At 38.0% G+C, this 17613-nt stretch overlaps 1 protein-coding gene and 1 pseudogene across 1 annotated transcript in view; both read left to right on the top strand.

Annotated features, from left to right (window-relative positions):
- The window catches only part of LOC118720054, a 65040-nt gene that overhangs the window by 32129 nt on the left and 15298 nt on the right, over nucleotides 1-17613 (top strand). The window contains exon 5 of the mRNA XM_036440010.2: nucleotides 14738-14820. Coding sequence (XP_036295903.1) covers nucleotides 14738-14820 — 83 coding nt within the window. The remainder of the gene's footprint in view (nucleotides 1-14737; nucleotides 14821-17613) is intronic.
- On the top strand, nucleotides 3814-4883 carry LOC118720053 (annotated as a pseudogene).

Raw genomic sequence — 17613 nt, 5'->3', positions numbered from 1 at the left:
TACTCATTTATTCAATGACAATCATGTCATCATCTTCTGGAACATCATCATAACAATCCAATTCCTGAATTTCCTGGTGAATTTCTTGTGACTCCATTTCTTTCAGAATCAGTGGACCGAATCTCTCATGTTTAGCCTGGGGGGGGGGCTTATTTTCAGGGGGATGCCTTATATTTCACTCAGAAGGAAACCTGTAAGTAGGTCTTATTTTTGGAGGATGTCTTATTTTCGGGGAAACACAGTAGTAAGCCTTCGACAATTACATATTAGATGATTTGTGTATGTTTGCAGATGCTATTTTGTAAATGAATTATAAACCAAACACCACAAATAAAACACATATGCATGTGTTTTTAAGTCATGGGCAACAGTTTTAATATTAATTATTTGATCTCCACTCTACTCTTAATGTTTTTATTTTTTTAAAGTGGGAAAATAAAACTAAAGATAATAAAAACAGTTTTAGTTAAAGGCAAGCAATGGTGTAGCTTTAGTGGGACTTGTGTATTTTTGAAAGATATGCAAGCATCAGGAGACTAATAGTACTCAAACTCATAGTCGGGTGGGGAGAAAAACAGAAGCAAAACAATGTTATCACTTCTGTAATCAAGAAGTACTAACAGGATGCTATATGATCTCATATGTGCCTCACCCAGACATTGTTAAGGAAGACTTCCCAGAAACGAGTAGGATTTATTGAGGAAAAGAAACAGAATAGATAATCCAGGTGCAAGAGCCTATAAAAAAAGGCATAGAAATGAGTGAAAATGTGGCTTACCTGAATAACTACATATGTTATATGCAAATTTCACTATATTTAGAACACAGAGAACACTGGAATAAAAAACCATGGTCCAGTTCAAAGATTATCTAACTCATGGTAAGGAATTTCATCCTGAAGATTTTGACAGTGGATGAGGAATTGGGAAGAATAATTGAAGAATCTTAAATAGAAGAGTGTCATGATCACATTTGCATTTTAGAAATATCACTGGCTATTGTGTGCACAATGGATGTGAGTGAAAGAAAAAGTTGAAAAGATTGCAAACAGAGACAACAGTTATAATCAAGGCAAAAGCTGATCATGATCTGAAATGATTTACTACTAAAGGAACTGAAAAGTGTTTTGTAAACATAAAATCAATAGATCTGATAAGATGTGAGTTAAGGGAGAGTCCAGTATACAGTTTTAGATTTCTGATTTGGGTAACTGGGTGTTTTGGCTAATGATTTGGGTGCTGGGTATATCATTCTCTAAGACTAGGAATAAAAGAGAACATATGTGAAGACAAAAGTTTTACCCCTGTTAAATATCACAAACTTGTGGGTCATGAGGGTGACGACATACAGTAGGTCTGCAGCTTAGGAGAAAGGACTTGGATATAAATATTTATTTGGGACACATCACCAAGGAGATGCTAATTAAAACTATGAGAATAAATGACTTCCAAATCTTTGATTTTAACTGAAGCTATTCTTCTGAGATCTAGACATTTTAAGTAGACTGATGGAAGACAGAGTCAGATAGTAGGATATTGAGAAGAGAGTGAGTAGTAAAGGAGTGGAGGTAGTGTGGTCCATACTTCTAAGAAGATGGAGTGTGCAGAACTCAAGAAATAATGTTATTCCTGAGAAAATGTAAGGTCAAAGAACTGAAGATAGGATGCAGGACTTAGAAGGAAGGTCATATTTCTCATTGAAACTGGAGGAAGTAGGTAAGATTTGTTTACATACAAATAATTTTGTTATTCCTCAGAAAATTAGGGGCATCTTTAGAATCGCATTTTACAAAGATCACAATGAACACATGACTATTGGATTAGAAGTAGTTAAATTATTTTATAAATATTTGCATTCCTCAATACTGGAGGAAAAAAAATACAGAGGTTTAGCTCTTAAAGGGGGAAGCATAGCATACTCAACACATTCCTACAAGCCCACACTAGCCAAGAGATTGGCTATAAACTCAGGTTGAAATTGAGTGGGATACAAGAATAATATACACAAATCAATTGTATATCTATATATATCAATAAAAAATCCTAGTATTAAATTATGAAAATAACTATAATTAAAATATCATCAAAATGAATATAATATTTAAGAATAAGTTTAATAAAAGAAGTGTACAAAATTATAAAATATTGTTGAATCAAAGTAAAGAAGACCTTAATAGAAAGACATCCCATGTTCATGAATTGAAAGACTAATAGCAATACTCCTCAAATTGATATACAAATTCAATTTAAGCTCTATCAAATATCCAACTGCCTTTCTAGAAGAAAGGGACATTGTGACTCTAAAATATGACATAAAGTATGAAAATGCAAGGGAACAAAAATAGCCAAAAAAATCTTGATAAAGAACAAAGAATATTCACATTGCTCAATAATCCTACTATAATCATGATGATGAGGTACTGACATAAGGATAGACACATATATCAATGGAATAGAATTAATTATTTTGAAATAAACTATCACATTACAGTCAATTGATTTTCAATAGGGCACCAACACAATTCAAGGAAAGAAATAATAGTCTTCTTAAAAAACTGTTCTGGGACAATGGTATGTTCACATGCAAAAGAATGAAATTGGACACCTGACAGCATCTATAATAATAAAAGCCTAATATGCTAATTAGACTGGATGTTCTTCTGTAAGACCTTCTGGCTGAAACCCTGGTGGTGGGGCCATGGCAGAGGCAGCTGCAGGGGTGGGCCATGTGGATTTTGTGTATCTGGCCTCTATAATAGTATACAATAATTAACTCAGAATAGATCAAAGGCTTAAATGTAAGAGCTAAAACCATACAACTCTTCAAAGAAGAAAACAGGTATAGATCTTCATGACTTTGGTTTAAGCAATAGTTTATTAGATATGACACCAAAGCACTGATGATGAAAGAAAAAAATACCGTTTCCCCAAAAATAAGACAGTGTCTTATATTAATTTTTTCTCCCAAAGTTGCGCTAGGTCTTATTTTCAGAAGATGTCTTATCTTTCCATGTGCTAGGTCTTATTTTCAGAGGATGTCTTATTTTGGGGGAAACACGGTAGTTAAATTGGAAATAATCAAAATATACACTTTGTGCTCCAAAGGACATCATCAGGAAAGTACAAAGACAGCTCTAACCTTTTTTTTTGGTAAGTCATATCTACACTAATAAAAGAAAAATATGCAAATTGACCATCACTTTGTGACATCCACCAGCCAATCAGGAGTGAGTATGCAAATTAACCTGACAAAGATGACTGCAGCCATGTCCCCCAGCTGTTCTGTGCCTCTGGGCAGCACGCATGCAGGTGCGGAGCAGCAGGGCATGATGCCTGCTACGAGGAGGAGGGCAAGGGGCAGAGGGAGCTACAGGAGTGGCACTCCAGCTGGAATGAAGACTGAAGGCTCAGGCCGGAGCAAAGGCCTGGGTCCCAGGTGTCAGAGGAAAACCAGTGCCAGCAGCCAGGTGAAGGAAGGCCTATTGCACAAATCTTTGTACAATGGGCCTCTAGTGTCTAATAAAGGACTTGTATCTAGAATAAAGAGCTCCTAAAACTCATAAATAAAACATAAATAACCTAATTACAATTTTGTCAAATTGATTTCTCTAAAGAAAATATATAAATGGGAGCAATGGGTGGAGTCTGAAAGACACCCACGGGGGAGCAATCCTAGCACTCCGCCCATGGCTTCATTTGATGGCCCTGAATGAGGCTCATCCTGGAGCCCAGGGACTCTCTAGGCTTCAGTTGGTCAGTGCCAGGACTGTACTGAGGCACCACAGAACCATATGGTGCTGGTATTTAAGAGATTATGGCATCTGAAACCCACAATGTTAAAAAAACAAACAAACTGAACTTTTATAATAATATTGAGAATCATTCCATTGATTGTCCTGGGAAAAGAATCTCTAATTTAACTAATAAGAACATGAAGGAGTTTAAGAAATTTCCAAAACAATTGGTGGCTTACATAAGTAGAACAGTTGGACACATTGTGAAAAGCTCAGATAAACTACGTAAGGTGATCTACCACAGAAAAAAAAAGTTCATTACCCTTTTCCAAATTCTTGTTTTAAAAAGAAACAATCCTCTGGAAGTGGGGGCTGTGACATGCCAAATAAATAAAATGAACTGGCTTGTGCAGGCCACCAACCTGAAAAATTACACCATGATAGTTGAACATATTTGCTTAACTCCAGTGACTCTGGTTCTTCACAGACAGAAAGTGCATCATCAAAATACAGTTATTTTTTTTTCCCCCTGAGGTTTCTTAGGATTATGAAACAAGGGCACAAGTTTTGTTCAACAGGAATTTTAGATTGAATGTAGCTTTAACTTTCTGGAAAAAGCAAAGTATAAATGAACTTCTAACTTATTTGGTAAAGATAGAAGATCTTGGAGTGGCGGTGAATTGCCTTACTGTGTTTACCAATAGTTTGTAGGAAGAAAAACAATACATCTCACTCAGCTGCTGTGTAGACTTGTTGCCTCTTATAAAGTCACTACTTAAAAGCAAATTTGAAGAATATATAATAGTTGGTTTAAACTGACTTAAAGCGGTCACAAAAAGGTAGAAATCAGAAGTATCATCCAAAAACAGAAACTATAAATTATGGAAATATTCAGATTTTAAAACAACAATTAAGCAGATTGTGGGAAAAAGAAAACCATCTTACTTTGGTTCCAGGATATATTGATAATATAGCTAAGCATGCAGATGCTTATTTACTACAGTTGCATTGAAAGACTTAATCTACTAAAGAGCATTTGGTTATTCAAAACATCCCAGGACTATATGATTTCCATACAAGTCTCATTGGAGAACTGTGAACTGTGGAAGAAATCAAAGCCTTTTTCTTTTAAAGCCACATATGAAACCACTAATAAAATCCTAACAATATACTTTATATTGAAGTGGAAAAATATACAAAAGGAGCAAGGACCTCCCCCCATCCCCTCCCGCCACTCCATGCCCATTGCCCAGAGGCTCTCCACAGCACCCGGCCTCTAACATACACTGAGTGGCAAGATTATTATGATCTCTGAATGCTTGCGTTGTTGCCCCAGCAACGAGACAAGCATTCCACACCCAGCCACGGATGGACCTCTGGGCCACAGAGAGCCTCTGGGCAGTGAGCACAGAGCAACCAGGTCCCGCAGAGAGCTATTGGTGCACGGATTCGTGTGCATGGCTACTAGTTACTTAATAAAATTATATAGGTTTCAGGGGTACAATAATATAATACATCACTTGTATATTGTATTGTGTATTCACCACCCCAAGTCAAATCTCCTATCATCATTACCCCCCCCCCAATACCCTCTACTATCTCCTCCACCCCCCTTTCCCTCTGGTAGTCACCATACTTTGTCTGTGTCGATGAGGGTGTGTTGTTTTGTTTTGTTTTGGTTTGGTTTTGCATAATCCCTTCACCTTTTAGGGAGATACATTTATTTCATTTTATTTTAGTCATTTATTTATCATCGACAGAATTGCAGATGTCCCCATTTCCCCCTCTCTTTGCCCCCTCCATCCAACTGCTGTCCCACCCAAATATCTTGCTTCCATATTGCCTGTGTCCATTTGGTTATACATATATGCATATATGTTCTTTGGTTAATCTCTTGCCATCTCCACACCTTCTTCCTTCTGAGATCTGTCAGTATATTCCATGCATCCATGCCTCTGGATCTATTTTGTTCATCAGTTTGTTTTGTTCATTAGATTCCACATATAAGTGAGATCATGTGATTTTTTGCCTTTCTCTAACTGGCTTATTTTGCTTAGCATAATAACCTCCAGGTCCATTCATGCTATTATAAAGGGTAAGATCTCCTTCATTTTTTAAAAAATATATTTTATTGATTTTTTACAGAGAGGAAGGGAAACAGAGAGCTAGAAATGTCGATGAGAGAGAAACATCGACAGGCTGCCTCTTGCACATCCCCTACTGGGGATGTGCCCACAACAAACGTACATGCCCTTGACCAGAATCCAACCCTGGACTCCTCAGTCCGCAGACGGACGCTCTACCGCTGAGCCAAACCGGTTTCGGCAGATCTCCTTCATTTTTATAGCCACATAGTATTCTATTGTGTAGATGTACCACCACTTTCTTTTTTTACACTAATTTACTGGTGGGTACTTGGGCTGTTTCTAGATCTTCGCTGTTGTAAATGATACTGTTATCAACATAGGGGTGCCTATATTCTTTCTGATTGGTGTTGCAGGGTTCTTAGGATATATTCTCAGAAGTGGGATCACTGGGTCTAATGGCAGTTCCATTTTAATTTTTGAGCAAACTCCATATTGTTTTCCATAATAGCTGTACCAGTTTGTATTCCCACTAGCAGTGTACTAGGGTTCTCTTTTCTCCATATCCTTGCCAACACTTGTTACTTGTTCATTTATTGATGGTAGTCAATCTAGAACCCCTTCAAAATTTTTACCCACAACACCCCTCTCCTATGACAGCTGCCGGTCTGTTTTCTCTCTGTGAGTTTCTTTCTAGTTTGTTTTTTAGTTTATTTTGTTCATAGATTCCACATATGAGTGAAAAGAAGTCAGTGTTTTTCCTAGAAAAGTTTAAAACATATGGTTTCTCTATTAGATGTAGTGCCAATGGAGGAAATTGTGATTAACATGAGTCATATTCTCCCAGGATTTAAATTATTCAACAGTTGTAAAATGTGTATCTTTGGCAGATACATTCACTCTTTCTGGTTTATAGTACCTCGGGGTACTGTTTCATGGAATCGTGGTACTTACTAGAACCCCAGGGAGGTGACTGTATTTTAATATTTCAATGCAGCTTCCAACACACTCACATAAATGCATGTGTATGTGTGTATTTTATATAAAGAAAAATATTCCTCAAAATTTTGAAGTATTTACTTTCATTAGACTTCTGTGCTTTTGGCTAGAGGTAATTTAAACATCAACTACAAAGTATTAATTAACACGAACTTTTAAAGGAAATTGTGGCTCTATTATGCTACTTTAAATATTGTATTGTGTATTAATAAATACTTGGTTGTTTTAAAGTTGTGCTCTTAAAGAGTTGTTTTAATCCTATTTATATATATCTATGGATAAGGGTTTTTTCAGTTATAAGTTTTAAACTTTTCTCTGAATTTTGCAGGCCAGTCTAGCATAAATTAAATAACGCTGACAAAGTTAAAATTCTCTTCACAACTGATCCAAAAGAACTCAAAGCGGGCCTAGAGTAACTATGTTTAGTGAAAAGGCTATTATTTGGGATGTAGGGGTGGGGGGAAACAGTCCTTTTATGATCGTTGGACAGGGGGTTGAAGACTATGATCTCTTTCCCTTTCATTTCTTTGACTCACTTATTCCTTGCATAGGTGACTACTATTTGCCAGATCTTAAATACTTAATGCTTAATTATCTTTAGTCTTGATTAAAAAATGACACAGGGGTAAATGTGGATATATTAAATCTCTAAACAACAACAAAAAATCAAATTTCCTGTCAGAATATGTTTCCTCCAAGGAACTTTTGATTAAATCTGCTAATGGAAACATAATCAATGAGTTTGAGTATCAAATTGTATTTCTCATTCTTATCCTCCTTAAGGGGGCACAAAGGTACCAAAAGATAGGCAGTCAAAAATAATGACTTTAAATTAGGCAAAAACTGGACAAATGACAGGTAAAAAACAACCTAAGTGCCCAGCAGCAGATGAGTGGATGAAAAAAATTTATTACATCTACACAATGGAATACTACACTGCAGTAAAAAAGGAAGGAATTCTTACCATTTGCAACAGCATTGATGAACCTGGAGAGCATTATCCTAAGCAAAATTAGGCAGTTGGAGAAAGATAAATATCACATGATTTTACTCACTTGTGGGATATAATGAACAACATAAACTGATGAACAAAAACAGATCCAGAGTCAGAGAAGCATTGATCAGACCATCAAACCTCAGCGGGAAGACAGGAGAGGGTGGGAGTAATGGGGAGAGATCAACCAAAGGACTTGTATGCATCCATATAAGCATAACCAATGACACAGACACTAGGGGGGGAGGGCATGAGAGAGGATTGGGGGGCAATGGAGGAATAGGGACACATATGTAATAACCTTAATCAATAAAGAAAATAAATAAACTTTTTTTAAAAAGATGAAAAATCTTATCTCCTTATCTTTTACATGCCTAGAGACTCTCCTCCCAACTTCTTATAAGACCCTTCTCCTCAATATAGCAATAGTGCCGAAGCTAGAGGATCTGGTTTATGGTCCCCAAATACAAATTATAGGTAGGCCTCTTTTCATCATATCAGGTATATTACTCTCCTGCATGCTAGTAAAAAAAAAAAAAAAAAAAAAAAAAAAAGGTTTGGGCCCTTTAAGAACTGATGTACAGAATGGCCAGGAACTCTTGGTTTTGTCCACTATGACATCAAGGAGCAAAGGTCAGAGTAGTGGCCATAGATACAAGAGAAGGGGTCAGAAAAAGCTTACTGAAATCACATTTTCAAGGAAAATGGTGTTTTTCCTGTGTTTTCTTCTGCTTGTCATTTTTATTGCAAAGAAGATTAAGAAAAGAAGGCAGGAAAAGAAAGCCCAAAGAGAAAGGAGAGATTACTAACTGAGGACTAAGGTCAGTGTCATTCTTTCTGTCCATATTAGTTTGCCCTTTTAGATGCTACATAATCTTTATCTGATCTTTAACATTATTACCAATCCAAAATTAACCACCCCCAGGGGTAGTTGTAGACATGAACTGGAATTTGAGGATATAATGATGTATATTTTACAGGCTGCTTAATTTTTAAAATAAAAGTACAGAGGATTATTTTACATTCCTTATAAATTTCCCACGTCAATATATCTCTAGCAAAGTAGCTATGTAAAATGTCCTTGATTTCAATATGATTCCATCAAAATGGCCATGTCACAATGTTATATACCCACCTATAACCAGTGTGGATATAAGAATAGGCTCTGAGTAAATCTGGTCTGGATCCACTGTTATATGCCTCATGTCTGTGTCAACATGTTAATTTCTTGCTTCAATGCCCACTTACTACAATTTACTCTGCATAAACACTTACTCAAGGCTGGACTTTAATTCCCAAGTCTCTATTAAAAGCATTTGGATAATCAGTAGACTGGTTCTGATTGAGAATCCATTATACCTTATTTATTGTTCACATTATTCCTCTGATGGTCTTGATTTTTTTCAAGATAGATATATCAAGATGTCATTAAAGAATAGGATCACAGTAAATGTATTTCAGACTCCATATGAAAAGGAACCAGTGTTATTCCCTTTGGTCCTTAGCATAAAAGTACACCCAGTTGTATTCATTAGATATTGTTTTTCATTTATTCACCACAAAATTATTGAACGCCTACTGTGAGGATACACTGGTACCTGAGATTAGGTCTTGTCCTCATGGAGCTTATATTAGAGAAGAAATAGGAGACAGACAAACAAGAAAAGATAATTTCATATTGTCATAAATTCTCTAACTACAATCAGCAGGGTGATTTAATATTGACTTAGGGTGAACAACACTAGATGGGGATGTTAGTAAAGATTCTTTAAAGAGATGATATTAGAAATGAGACTAAAAGCTGAGAAAAATACTTTTGATAAGAGAAATTGGAAGCTACATTAATTCTGTTTCTGAAAAACATGAGGAGGCTCAGCTTTGGGTCCAACAATGGTGATATCAAGGTAGGGTGACCAGGATAGTCCCACTTTCTGTTGGTTTTTCCAATGCAAATATTAATAGTTTTCCTGTCACATTCATAAATGTTCTTGTCTGCCCAATAAATTATATAATCACTATACTTCACGGGTTTAAAATGCCCACTAATTTTGGGGGGGGGGGGAAACCGTCTTCAGTAGCTAGCTGCTATTTTTTTCTGGACCGCCATGTGCTCATAACAGAGTGCCACACTACTATCACCACTACTGCTAGGGCCTGATGCTAAAACAATATCACAATATTAGTCTGGTCCTACCTTCTTCTCTATAATTTTCTATTCCTAAGTTCTGCCTGAAACACTTTGCTACAACTACCTAATGGAAATCAAGGGCTAAGTCTAGAATAATGACTTTAAATTAGGCTAAAACTGGACTAATGACAGGTAAAAAACAACCTAAATGCCCATCAGCAGATGAGTGGATTTAAAAAAATGTATTACATCTACACAATGGAATACTACACTGCAGTAAAAAAGGAAGGAATTCTTACCATTTGCAACAGCATTGATGAACCTGGAGAGCATTATGCTAAGCAAAATTAGTCAGTTGGAGAAAGATAAATATCACATGATTTTACTCACTTGTGGGATATAATGAACAACATAAACTGATGAACAAAAACAGATCCAGAGTCAGAGAAGCATTGATCAGACCATCAAACCTCAGCGGGAAGTCAGGAGAGGGTGGGAGTAATGAGGAGAGATCAACCAAAGGACTTGTATGCATCCATATAAGCATAACCAATGACACAGACACTAGGGGGTGAGGGCATGAGAGAGGATTGGGGGGCAATGGAGGAATAGGGACACATTTGTAATACCTTAATCAATAAAGAAAATAAATAAACTTTTTTTAAAAAGATGAGAAAACTTATCTCCTTATCTTTTACATGCTGAGAGACACTCCTCCCAACTTCTTATAAGACCCTTCTCCTCAATATAGCAATAGTGCCAAAGCTAGAGGATCTGGTTTATGGTCCCCAAATACAAATTATAGGTAGGCCTCTTTTCATCATATCAGGTATATTACTCTCCTGTATGCTAGTAAAAAAAGGTTTGGGCCCTTTAAGAACTGATGTACAGAATGGCCAGGAACTCTTGGTTTTGTCCACTATGACATCAAGGAACAAAGGTCAGAGTAGTGGCCATAGATATAAGAGAAGGGGTCAGAAAAAGCTTACTGAAATCACATTTTGAAGGAAAATGGTGTTTTTCCTGTGTTTTCTACTGCTTTTCATTTTTATTGCAAAGAAGATTAAGAAAAGAAGGCAGGAAAAGAAAGCCCAAAGAGAAAGGAGAGATTACTAACTGAGGACTAAGGTCAGTGTCATTCTTTCTGTCCATATTAGTTTGCCCTTTTAGATGCTACATAATCTTTATCTGATCTTTAACATTATTACCAATCCAAAATTAACCACCCCCAGGGGTAGTTGTAGACATGAACTAGAATTTTAGGATATAATGATGTATATTTTACAGGCTGCTTAATTTTTAAAATAAAAGTACAGAGGATTATTTTACATTCCTTGTAAATTTCCCCATGTCAAAATATCTCTAGCAAAGTAGCTATGTAAAATGTCCTTGATTTCAATATGATTCCATCAAAATGGCCATGTCACAATGTTATATACCCACCTATAACCAGTGTGGATATAAGAATAGGCTCTGAGTAAATCTGGTCTGGAACCACTGTTATATGCCTCATGTCTGTGTCAACATGTTAATTTCTTGCTTCAATGCCCACTTACTACAATTTACTCTGCATAAACACTTACCCAAGGCTGGACTTTAATTCCCAAGTCTCTATTAAAAGCATTTGGATAATCAGTAGACTGGTTCTGATTGAGAATCCATTATACCTTATTTATTGTTCACATTATTCCTCTGATGGTCTTGATTTTTTTCAAGATAGATATATCAAGAGGTCATTAAAGAATAGGGTCACAGTAAATGTATTTCAGACTCCATATGAAAAGGAACCAGTGTTATTCCCTTTGGTCCTTAGCATAAAAGTACACCCAGTTGTATTCATTAGATATTGTTTTTCATTTATTCACCACAAAATTATTGAACGCCTACTATGAGGATAAACTGGTACCTGAGATTAGGTCTTGTCCTCATGGAGCTTATATTAGAGAAGAAATAGGAGACAGACAAACAAGAAAAGATAATTTCATATTGTCATAAATTCTCTAACAACAATAAGCAGGGTGATTTAATATTGACTTAGGGTGAACAACACTAGATGGGAATGTTAGTAAAGATTCTTTAAAGAGATGATATTAGAAATGAGACTAAAAGCTGAGAAAAATACTTTTGATAAGAGAAATTGGAAGCTACATTAATTCTGTTTCTGAAAAACATGAGGAAGCTCAGCTTTGGGTCCAACAATGGTGATATCAAGGTAGGGTAACCAGGATAGTCCCACTTTCTGTTGGTTTTTCCAATGCAAATATTAATAGTTTTCCTGTCACATTCATAAATGTTCTTGTCTGCACAATAAATTATATAATCACTATACTTCACGGGTTTAAAATGCCCACTAATTTTGGGGGGGGAAAAACCGTCTTCAGTAGCTAGCTGCTATTTTTTTCTGGACCGCCATGTGCTCATAACAGAGTGCCACACTACTATCACCACTACTGCTAGGGCCTGATGCTAAAACAATATCACAATATTAGTCTGGTCCTACCTTCTTCTCTATAATTTTCTATTCCTAAGTTCTGCCTGAAACACTTTGCTACAACTACCTAATGGAAATCAAGGGCTAAGTCTAGAATAATGACTTTAAATTAGGCTAAAACTCGACAAATGACAAGTAAAGAACAACCTAAATGCGCATCAGCAGATGAGTGGATTTAAAAAAATGTATTACATCTACACAATGGAATACTACACTACAGTAAAAAAGGAAGGAATTCTTACCATTTGCAACAGCATTGATGAACCAGGAGAGCATTGTGCTAAGCAAAATTAGTCAGTTGGAGAAAAATAAATATCACATGATTTTACTCACTTGTGGGTTATAATGAACAACATAAACTGATGAACAAAAACAGATCCAGAGTCAGAGAAGCATTGATCAGACCATCAAACCTCAGCGGGAAGACAGGAGAGGGTGGGAGTAATGAGGAGAGATCAACCAAAGGACTTGTATGCATCCATATAAGCATAACCAATGACACAGACACTAGGGGGGGAGGGCATGAGAGAGGATTGGGGGGCAATGGAGGAATAGGGACATATATGTAATACCTTAATCAATAAAGAAAATATATAAACTTTTTTTAAAAAAGATGAAAATACTTATCTCCTTATCTTTTACATGCTGAGAGACTCTCCTCCCAACTTCTTATAAGACCCTTCTCCTCAATATAGCAATAGTGCCAAAGCTAGAGGATCTGGTTTATGGTCCCCAAATACAAATTATAGGTAGGCCTCTTTTCATCATATCAGGTATATTACTCTCCTGCATGCTAGTAAAAAAAAAAAAAAAAAAAAAAAAAAAAAAAAAAAAAGGTTTGGGCCCTTTAAGAACTGATGTACAGAATGGCCAGGAACTCTTGGTTTTGTCCACTATGACATCAAGGAGCAAAGGTCAGAGTAGTGGCCATAGATACAAGAAAAGGGGTCAGAAAAAGCTTACTGAAATCACATTTTGAAGGAAAATGGTATTTTTCCTGTGTTTTCTTCTGCTTTTCATTTTTATTGCAAAGAAGATTAAGAAAAGAAGGCAGGAAAAGAAAGCCCAAAGAGAAAGGAGAGATTACTAACTGAGGACTAAGGTCAGTGTCATTCTTTCTGTCCATATTAGTTTGCCCTTTTAGATGCTACATAATCTTTATCTGATCTTTAACATTATTACCAATCCAAAATTAACCACCCCCAGGGGTAGTTGTAGACATGAACTGGAATTTTAGGATATAATGATGTGTATTTTACAGGCTGCTTAATTTTTAAAATAAAAGTACAGAGGATTATTTTACATTCCTTATAAATTTCCCCATGTCAAAATATCTCTAACAAAGTAGCTATGTAAAATGTCCTTGATTTCAATATGATTCCATCAAAATGGCCATGTCACAATGTTATATACCCACCTATAACCAGTGTGGATATAAGAATAGGCTCTGAGTAAATCTGGTCTGGATCCACTGTTATATGCCTCATGTCTGTGTCAACATGTTAATTTCTTGCTTCAATGCCCACTTACTACAATTTACTCTGCATAAACACTTACTCAAGGCTGGACTTTAATTCCCAAGTCTCTATTAATTTATTCATATGAATTAGCTTCACTCAAGAGTCCATGCAGTATGCCATGGCTGTTGGATGATGCAGGTCTTTATATTCACCCTGTGTATTTGTGTCTGAGTTACTTTTGTGGACTATATTTTCCTTGGGGATAAGTGTTTTACACAGAGTCACAATAGGAAGTGGCATTTATATTTAATCCTTTTGGCTGGAAGGGTCACTTCATGCTTAGAATAGCAGCTGGAATGTATCTTCCATTTGCATTTCCTCTTCAGTTAGCCATTACCCATTGCAGGTAGGTAGGTATATGATAGATAGATTAGATAGATGATGATGATGATGATGATTTTGATGAAGAAGAAGAAGAAGAAGAAGAAGATAGATAGATAAATAGATAGATAGATAGATAGATAGATAGATAGATGATAGATAGACAGATGATAGATAGGTGATAGATTTATGATAGATGATAGATAGATAGATATATAGTTAGATGATAGATAGATAGATGATAGATAGATAAAATTATAAAAATAGAGAAACTTTCTTGGGTATAATTATAATACAAAACATTTGCCTTTTAGCAACACCTTTGTCTTTTTTTGGGGATTAGACCTGGAGCGAACTTGACATTTAGATTTTTAATATACAGAATCAATGTATGCTATGGTATTTCTAATTTTCCTTAAAATCATGGCTAACCATTTCATTTTTTCCTTAAAAAAATCTGTGTGCAGAATCCGAGGACCCTATCCCTTCAGAATGTCCATCATGATAGTCCTTCATCTCCACCAACACAATTCTCTGAAAGAAATTACAAGTAAGTTATCTTTTTAAAAGGAAGGTGATACAAGCAGGTAGGGAAGGCTGGGGAAGGTCAATGGGGGGGGGGAGAAGAGATATATGTACTACTGTGTGTAATACTTTAAACAATAAAATAAATAAATAAATAAATAAATACAGTGTTTATCTAAAAAAAAAAGGGAAGGTGAGAGGATCCAAGATGGCTGCACAGGTAAACACCTAACCGTAGTCGCACACAACAATTTCAATAAAATACAACTAAAATATAAAATGGACATTACCCAGAACTACAGGAAAGTCGAATGACTGGAAATTCTACAATGAGAAGGAAAGATAAAACCAGAAGGAAAATCAGAGGAGCTGTAAAAGCCTAAGGTATGGAGACACGCAGTGTGCTGTGCGTGTGGAGAGGACAGAGCCAGAGAGGAGGGGGTGGGGCGGCTGAGTGCCTGCCTGGCATTACCTAGCGGGAAGGAGATAAAAGCTCGGATTGTGCCAAACCCCAGACCCGACAGTACAGAACCCTAGTTCTAGGCCTGACCCTGGGGACCCAGGCTCATCCAGAGGGAGCCTGGGCTGTGAAGCGGAATCCCAGGGGAGCGGCGAAAGGCAGAGCCCTGGGAGGCGCGCACATTGCGCACAGAGGACAGACTTTTGACTCTGCTGCTAGATTGCCCTAGTGGGAAGGAGACAAAAGCTGCAGACTGTGCTGGGCCCCAGTTCCGACTGCTCTTAACCCCAGTTGTAGGCCAGACCCCAGGGACCCAGGCTCACACAGAGGAAGCTTGGGCTGTAAGGCGGAACCCAGGGGAGTGGCAAAAGGAAGTCCTGGAGGTGCGCACATTGCATGCAGAGAAAGGACGGTTGGCTGTCCTGTGGGATTGCCCTGGTGGGAAGGAGACAAAAGATCCAGACTGCTCTTAACCCCACTTCCAATCCCACTTCCAACTGAACTGAACCCCAGTTCCGGGCTCATTGGGGGAGAGACTAGACTGTTTGGTAGCGGGCGAAACTCGAGGGCACTTCACTCTCAGAGGTGCTTGCAGCGAATACCAAAGGACCCTAAGGACAACTGAGACTCAGGAGAAGCATACGGCATGGCTGACGGAAACCAAGGCTGTAGGCTCCACCCTGAAACTCCACCCCATACAAGCAGAACACAGAGACTTTTAAGGCTACCAACTCAGGGAAGCTGCGAAAATGCCGAGACAAGGAAATAGATCAAAATGAGAGTAATGATTGGAGAAGAAACCAAGATGGCAGAGTGGGTGAACAGCTGGTGTGCCACTCCCACAACAATTTGAAGATTGAAACAAGTATGAGGGACGTCTATCATCCAGGCCCACGGGAGGGAGGTATTGGGTGGTTGATAATCAGCAATTAACGTGATGGTGGGAGCTGTGAGGGACCGATGGGGCTCTTGGAATGTGACCAGCTGGAGAAATGGAAGAATGGCGGGCCCAGAGAGGCCAAGCCCGGAGCAGCAGCAGCCAGGCCCGGAACAGCCAGGCCTGGAGAAGCAGCAGCCGGGCCCAGAGCAGCCAGACCCAGAGCAGCCAATCCCGGAACAGCATCCAGGCCTGGAGCAGCAGCCAGGCCCAGAGTAGCAGCAGCCAGGCCCAGAGTAGCAGCAGCCAGGCCCAGAGTAGCAGCAGCCAGACCCGGAGCAGCCAGACCCAGAGTAGCAGCAGCCAGGCCCGGAGCAGCCAAGCCCGAAGCAGCAGCCAGGCCTGGAGCAGCCAGGCTCCAAGCAGCACCATCCAGGCCTGGAGTAATATCCAGGCCCAGAGCAGCATCCAGGCCTGGAGCAGCCAGGCCCGGAGTGTTGTGGGGTCGAACCCTGGGTTCAAAATAAAAGGAAAGAAGGAGCAATGCAGCCAATTCGGGTACCAGAGTGTTAGGTTCGTCATCACAATGGACTCACAGAAGCTCCTGTGTCCCTTCACCCAAAAGGACTGAGAGTTGCCCAGACGACAGCAAAGTGGGAGAAGAAAACTGAAGGCTACGCAAGGGACTGAGGTGCCAACATGAAGTCATCTGAAGAAATTAAAGACTGAAATGGAAGCTACTTCTTTAATCATGTTCCTGCTCATGCTAGCATCTGTTAGCTTCCAGTCTTCTGCAAAGTCGTGTGCAGCAAATCCAAGTAAATCCACACCAGCAACAAAAGAGACTCATTTAGCAGCTAAAAATAATAATATGTCCATAATTCTGATTTCTCATTTTGTTGTTTTGCATTGGCATTGTTGTTATTATTTAATAGCCAGAGTTTTGCTCTTGACATTCAAGTTTTGAAAATAACATGTATGTGGTTTCGTTTTTGCATTGGCATTGTTTGCAATTGTTTTTAATTTTAGAGCCCTATTATTTGTGTTTAAATTTTATTTTAATTAGTAAAAAAAGGGTGAGATGTAGAGAGCCCCCTGAGAAGGCACATGGACATCCTTTTAATTCTTATCAACTGAGACCAAGGGCACTGGCAGAATCCTCTTATCAGTACTGATTTCTTAATCCATGTGCTTGGAATGAGAAACAAATAGGACCTGGACTCACCCAGGTCTCCTTATGCTAAATCTTGTACCAAAAAAGAAGAAGCTTACCCAAATTTTGATGAATAGGTTCTGGGCACACCCGAAACTCCTTTTGACCTTAAACTCCTTTTTGGAAGCCAATTAAAAAAAAAAAGGGAATTAAAAAACCTGATGAATAATATTAACTGTTGAATGTAATAGAATCAGAGGTATGGAAGGGGAGTGGACTGATGATTCTCAGGGAAAAGAGGAGTGGGGGGTGCGGGAAGAGACTGAAC

The sequence above is a fragment of the Pipistrellus kuhlii genome, unplaced genomic scaffold (assembly GCF_014108245.1).
Source record: "Pipistrellus kuhlii isolate mPipKuh1 unplaced genomic scaffold, mPipKuh1.p scaffold_m20_p_16, whole genome shotgun sequence".
Taxonomy (NCBI): domain Eukaryota; kingdom Metazoa; phylum Chordata; class Mammalia; order Chiroptera; family Vespertilionidae; genus Pipistrellus; species Pipistrellus kuhlii.
Note: the sequence above shows the minus strand (reverse complement) of the source record. Positions and strands in the feature narration are given on the sequence as shown.